General features: G+C 35.7%; 1 protein-coding gene across 1 annotated transcript in view; it reads left to right on the top strand.

Moving 5' to 3' along the window:
* The window catches only part of LOC107082284 (lecithin retinol acyltransferase-like), a 7,862-nt gene extending 5,417 nt beyond the window's left edge, over nt 1–2,445 (top strand). The window contains exon 2 of the mRNA XM_015370884.1: nt 2,006–2,445. Coding sequence (XP_015226370.1) covers nt 2,006–2,158 — 153 coding nt within the window. The 3' untranslated portion in view covers nt 2,159–2,445. The remainder of the gene's footprint in view (nt 1–2,005) is intronic.
* Nucleotides 2,446–5,443: the final 2,998 nt, after the last annotated feature.

The following is a 5,443-nucleotide window of genomic DNA, read 5'->3' as shown; positions in this document are numbered from 1 at the left end:
AATAGTCTTGATAAATATGAAAAAATAAAATAAATAGTATTTTGAACATGACACAGGCTCATTATTCCTCCTAATACTATAATGGTTGATTTTTAAAATACAAAACTCAGTGAAAATGCCCAAACAGTGAGCAAAATCTGAACACATGATGCCAGTGTTGCAGCCTTAGCTGACCCCCAGTAGCACAGGATGATAGACTAGATGTTTATTTTATGTTGGGGCCCCTTTGAGGCTCTTTTAAGAGCTCCTGTTGACCCTCACCCCCCCTCTATTCCTTAAACATTTACAGACTTCACTTCAGGAATCACGCAGGTCTGATCTTTTGCTTGGAGATTACAGGAAGTGAAACTTGATGCGGGTGAAACTCCCCCAGCAGCAGGAGGGAAAACACTGTCTGCATTTTATTACGGCTCTAATTAGCATTTCACGTGTCATTTATTAACATATACGGGAATGATTCATTGTTTTTCTACAACCTTTTCATTTATAACGTGTCTGTATTGTTTCTTGTCTAGAAATGACTGCAAACTATTTCTGAAAAGCAAAAATATTCACTCCCCCTTGAACCTGTTAACATTCAGTTTTGTTCCAACCGCACAGTTGAATGTTTTTTATCTGAAGTACCAATAAAAGTGGCGCTGAAGAGGAAAGAAAATGTTGTTTACTTTCTGATAGGTGTAACGCAGCCGTCCCAGTTTCTGCTGAAGCAGAGCATCCCATAGCATGATGCTGCCAACACTGTGTTTCATTTGGGGATGTTGGGAAGGGTTGCCGATAAAATACGTAACATTTCGGTGATTTATTTTGAATGTGTGAACAACATGTGTAAAATATCAGGTCATGTTCCTCATACCACAAGAACAGATCAGTCTAAAGCTAAAAAAACAGAAAAACAAATGAAGAAGCAGTTTAATAAGGTGCAGTATCATTTCCAGAGGCATTCCAAGGTACATTTGTCCATGCAAGAATATCTGCTTATACCTTAAGTAGCATAAATAGGGGTCAAACAACCAATCCTCAGAACGTTAGCCCTGGATGTTACCTTCTTCAGGTTTAATGTCAATCTGCAGCTCTTTGCTTTGCTTTGCTTTGCCACCAAAATCTAGGTAATGAAACATTACATGTGGAAGAGATAAGCTCATCAAAAACAGGCCAAACATTTTTTTCAACTGCCTTTTTTTTTCCTTTGCAACCATTTTATTTTCATAGAAAATGATTTTCACAGGGTGTATCAACAATATTCCATTACCTTTTCTACTAGATGCAATGTAAAAAAAAAAAACAAACACCAAAAACCTTGTTTTTTAAATCTTATTTTAGTGTGTTTATAAAATATGGGGGATGCTTTTTATGGTAAGAGGAAAGCTGTCATAAAATAAAACAGAAAAATAAAAAAAACAAGAATTCCTGTCTGCAGTTTTATCTGGGCCCCAGTATTTTTGGGTTTATAGTTATTAAATATTAAATAACCATTTTTGCTCTAAAAAACGAAAACAATGTTTGTGTTTTCATTAAACATTAGCTTGAACACAGCACCTCTGCTCTGAAACATGGTGGTGGCAGCATCATGATGTGGGAATGCCTTTTACCAAAGACGGCAACGTTGGCAAAAGACAGCAGAACATTGTCCTGGAAAGGCCTAGTCAAATTACAAATATTAATGATCTGAGAGTCTGTGGAAATATGTGGTTCCAATCCACTTATTCTCCATCTACATCCAGACTTTGACCAAATTTAAAAAGAAGAACGGGAAAAAGGTTCAGCCTCTATATGTGGAAAGTTAGCAGAAACAAACCCTAAATGATCCCGTAGTTTGAACTCAGGAGGTCCATGAAAGTAAAGGCTGCACTTTTTTTACGTTTTTATTTAGGACTAGAACACTTTAAAGTCCGTTTTTCCTATCTGAAAAAAAGCAGGACAAGTGTGAATACTTTGAAGTGTAATATCTGTCCATCCTGGCTTTCTAGTTCCTCCTAAATGTTTTTTTTTTTTTATTTCTCTTCAGTTCTGCGAGTGGCTGAAGTCGCTGATCCGGGACCAGCGGAGCGTCCTCCTGACCGGCCTGCTGGGCCTCCTCTCCATGCTCTGTTTGGGCGTGTCCCCCATCACCGCCCTGCCCAGCGCCCTCATCCCCTTCACCCTGTGGATGGCCAGCTAAGAGCCTCCCAGCTCACCTCCAGTGTTTGGACCCGACCTGTTCAGAACCAACCAGAGACTCTGTTCTGACAGACAGAACGCATCAATCAGACTTTTCATCTTTTCTTCTTTTCAGCTGCCTGTCTGTAGAGATGTACGGTTAGGAAAGCGATGTGTTGGTGGTAAATGAAACAAAGACAGACAAATCTGTCATTCTGGTAAAAGTTGAAGTATCAACTTGACCTCTTTACTCAAGTAAAAATGAAAAAGTATGTTCTCCAAAAACTACTTAAAGTATAAAAGTATAAAGTAACCTTTAAAAAAAAACATCCAGATGCCACTATGTGAACTGAAAGCTCAATTTTTCAACTATTTAGAAAAATTCTCTGAGATAGAGCCAAGGATGAGGGAGGTCTTGTTGGTCTCCGTCTTCCGATACGCTCTCGCCTGTGTCCGACCTTTCAGACATTTAGACATCTTTTTCTGAATCCGACTTTGTAGCATGGCGTTCCAAACATTAAACCGAAGCCAAGAGTAACGAGTAACGTTTGTTTTAAAAATGTAAGGAATAGAAAGTACAGATACTTGTGTGAAAAAGTAATGAGTAGAAGTCAGAAGTAGGAGGAAAAATAAGTATTGGAGTAAAGTATAGGTACCTAAAAAGTGTACTTAAGTACAGTAATGAAGTATTAGTACTTTGTTACTTGACACCTCTGGTTCTAATAAGCAGATAAAAGCTGCAGTAACTGAGTGTTGATGGGTTTTTTAGGAGGGGACAGAAGCTGTGATAAATTAAATGGTTAAAATGAAAGTGAGGAAATGTTCTGCTAGTTTGGGGCATTCTTACTTCGGCTTTTCATTCCTCTTCCTGTTTTTATTCTGATCTTCTCTCCTGCTGAGGAGAAACTTCATAAAATCATCACCGACTTCAAAGCTTAGACGTTTACTTTCTGTAGGTTTTGGGATATTAGCCAATCGAAGGAACAGGAACTGAAATAAACACATTAATTCAGATTATAGATTTTCTTCAAATCTTTACAGAGTTGGAAAAAAACTCACATTAGTTCAGTTTTATTTCACCATCTTTATACGCTCGCTTTCCTTTAACATTCAGAGTCTGGTCCTTCCAGCTGCATCTCTGCCATAAATCATAAACCTGTATTTCTGCACCTGTATTTAGCGCCGAAAGACGTGAAAATGTAAATATCTGTAAATAATCCTGATTGTTTCCTAACAGTCCAACTTTTTTACAGTTTTTGTAACTCTTTATATGTTTAATATGTAAATAAAGAAAATTATAGAAGAGTGCGAGGTGTGTGTGTTTTTCACCTGTGATCAGAAAATATTAATACTTAGCTACTAATGTAGGTGACAGTATCTGTTCTTTATTTTTCTGTTTACTTTTACTCTACATTTCCTATATATTTTAATAATATGACAACAGCTTCAAAACAAAACAAAAAAAATGGAAAATCAAGAAGGGAATATGTCAGTTGGAAAACAAACGATTCCAACATGGATGAAGGCAGGAGGCTGAGAAATGCTGCAGATGCACTGGAAAAAAAAATCATTTTTTCTTAAAATAAGTGCATTTGTTCTTGGATTAAGGACATTTGCCAATGGAACAAGACAATTTACATTTTAAATAAGAAAACACAATTGCATTGTCTTATTTCAAGTGCATGTTATCTAATTATCTTATTTTAAGAGTAAAAATAAAACTTTACCTGCTCAAATTAAAGATAAATACACTTATTTTAAGACATTTTTACTTATTTCTAGATTTTTTTTTCCCAGTGTGATGGAGCTGATTCTGAGATCCAAAACATCCTCATCCATTCTCCCTTAGCAGATTTTAAATGTACTCGTTGATCATGTTTTAAGATCTATTTTCATTTTAATTCAGTTTCAACCAGAAATCTTAAGTATTTGGTTGCTAGTGCAGGTTTTCTGTTCAGTTTAATCTAAACTATCCTCCCTGAAAGGTTAATTAGCGGGGTCAGTATTTTTTTCTTTTTGTTTTCTCCAGCAATTTGGTAAGAAAACAGGGAAATTTACTTATTTTTGAAAATATAAAGAAAACATCAATCTTAAAATACTAAAGATAAATAAAAATAAAAAAAATAAAGGAATGTTTAAAACATTTTTTCAGAGTTGCCTTTCTGAAATGTATACATATAGGCCGACTGGGGTTCAAGGAGACAGAAGCAGAGATACAGAGAGATAGAAAAGGTAACTGCACTGCAAAAACGATCTAGAAAAATGTAAAATATTACTTAAATTAAGCGTATTTACCCTTAATTTGAGTAGGTAAATGAGGTAGTTTGCCAATGCAATGAGTACTTTTACTATTAAAATAAGATAATTAGATAATATTCACTTTAAATAAGACAAGGCAATTGTATTTTCTTATTTTAAGTGTAAATTGTCTTGTTCCATTGGCAAAATGTCTCTTTTATGTCCTCAATCCAAGAACAAATGCATTTATTATAAGAATAAATAACTTATCTAGATTTCGATTTTTTTCCAGTGTGTTAACCAGCTCCACAGGCGGCCCCGTCCAGGAAACACACAGCCAGGCAGAGGAGCAGCCAGCTCCTATGTCAGAGAATGAAGAGAGCACACTTGGCAAAACCAATCTAGAAATAATAAAAAGAAAATCTAAAACTACATGTATTTATCCTTAATTTAAGTGCTTAAATACAATGATTTGCTTATGGAATTGCTATATTTACTCTTAAAATAAGATAATTCGATAGTATTCACTTGAATTAAGAATTTGAAGAAAAGATTAATTTAGATTTACATTTTTTTGCAGTGTACTGTGCAATTAGGCACAGAGAAACAGGACTACACCTAAAAACAGGCCAAGCTCCAACATCCTCAAACAAAGGTGCTGATGGCAGCAGCACAGCTGATATTTCTCTCCAGGATGGAGTCACAGCCAACAGACCAGGAACAGACCAGATGAAGCTACTATGAGAAAAAGCAGAGAGAGCATAAAGTTAGGGATTGAATCATCAATGGAAGAATAGAGATAGAATGAAGCAGAATGATGAAAAGTGGTCCCTATGTCCTCCAGCAGTCTAAGCCTATAGCAGCGTAACTATAGAATTGTGACGTTTAGTTGAGCTTAATGATGTATTGCTGTGTTTAAAATGCATTCTGTGTATAAAAGTGACTAAAATGGAAAAATTTGTGCAACAATTTCTATTTCCAGACTCAGAAACATCTTCAGACTCTAATCCAAACTGAAGCGATAGAAAGTTAATTTAATCAGTTTCCCTTCACACAAAACTGAGCAAGA

The sequence above is a fragment of the Cyprinodon variegatus genome, unplaced genomic scaffold, assembly GCF_000732505.1.
Source record: "Cyprinodon variegatus isolate N-32 unplaced genomic scaffold, C_variegatus-1.0 Scaffold49, whole genome shotgun sequence".
Taxonomy (NCBI): domain Eukaryota; kingdom Metazoa; phylum Chordata; class Actinopteri; order Cyprinodontiformes; family Cyprinodontidae; genus Cyprinodon; species Cyprinodon variegatus.
Note: the sequence above shows the minus strand (reverse complement) of the source record. Positions and strands in the feature narration are given on the sequence as shown.